Below are 1,143 nucleotides of genomic sequence, written 5' to 3' on the forward strand. Positions count from 1 at the left end.
GGTGCGGGAGCGAGGTTGCCGGGAGCGAGGTTGCCGGGAAACTCGGGAATAACGCAAGAAAACAAAAACCGTGTGGGCAGCCTGGCGTTTGTGCCCCGTTTGTGCCGCGTCCCGTGCCCCCGAGTTCATAAAAAAACAAAATAAACGCTCTCACATGACAAGCGATCCCACAACAGCGATTGTGGGGACTACAATGACATGATCCGTACGTAAATGTTCACCGCCCGCCACGACACATCTGTTTAAGGATTAAAAAAGAAAAGCACGTGCAGTCGTCCTTGCTGAAAATCCCCAGCTAAAGTGGAAGGCAGGAAGGGAGGCCATCGCCCTGGCGCATCTCCTGTTCTCGAGCTGACCTGTCCGGCGTGGAAACCCGGGCCAATACGTTGATGCTGCTGATGCTGCTGCTGCTCGTACTTGCCGCCGACGGCGCAGCCGCTCCACAGGCGACCCTCAATGACTGGAGCCAGTGGGACTTGACGAGCGTGCCGCCAGCGCCGCTGCTGCCGCCGCCTCTCCCAATGCCGCCGCCTGTGCCGCCGCCGCCGCAAGCTCCAGTCGAGCCTCACACCGCGGCTCAGGTTTCTTCAGGCGTGGTGTCGGCCGTAATAAACGATTGGACATTGTACGGCACTCCGTTGGCGCCACCGGCGCCGCCCTCTCCCCCGCCGCCGCCCAACCCTTCACCGGCGAAGCTGCTGAGCGTGCTGATGGCGGCGCTCGAACTCGGCAGCAGGGCAAAGGCAGCGGCGGCGGCAGCAGAGGCGGCGGCGGCGGCAGCAGAGGCGGCGGCGGCGGCGGCAGCGTCAGCGGAGACGGCGACCGAGGCAGAGGCAGCGGCGGAGGTAGCGGCGGAGGTAGCGGCGGAGGCAGAGGAGGAGACTTGGGTCGTCGCTTCGAGCGTGAGCGAGATTCGCCAGAGCATTGCGCGCCAAGCGAGGCACCCGCAGCGTACGCTGCGAGTTGCCCTCAACGGCTCCTCCAAATTCCACCTGGATGGGGCAGCTGTCCTGATCGATGGCATCGATGTCACCCTCGCCGGTGACGGCAGCCATGTCATCGATGCGGGCTTTCGCTCGCGCGCCTTCGTGGTCACCAATCGCGGGACGCTGACGCTCTCAGCGCTGACACTCAGCGCTGGGT

General features: G+C 64.2%; 1 protein-coding gene across 1 annotated transcript; it reads left to right on the plus strand.

Annotated features, from left to right (window-relative positions):
• Positions 1 to 389: 389 nt before the first annotated feature.
• On the plus strand, positions 390 to 1,041 carry EMIHUDRAFT_125452 (hypothetical protein; the record flags this gene model as incomplete). The annotated part of the gene is made up of 1 exon (XM_005756050.1): positions 390 to 1,041. A coding segment is annotated over one exon (652 nt), but the record flags the coding sequence as incomplete, so codon positions are not given.
• Positions 1,042 to 1,143: the final 102 nt, after the last annotated feature.

The sequence above is a fragment of the Emiliania huxleyi genome (assembly GCF_000372725.1).
Source record: "Emiliania huxleyi CCMP1516 unplaced genomic scaffold EMIHUscaffold_9908, whole genome shotgun sequence".
NCBI lineage: Eukaryota > Haptophyta > Isochrysidales > Noelaerhabdaceae > Emiliania > Emiliania huxleyi.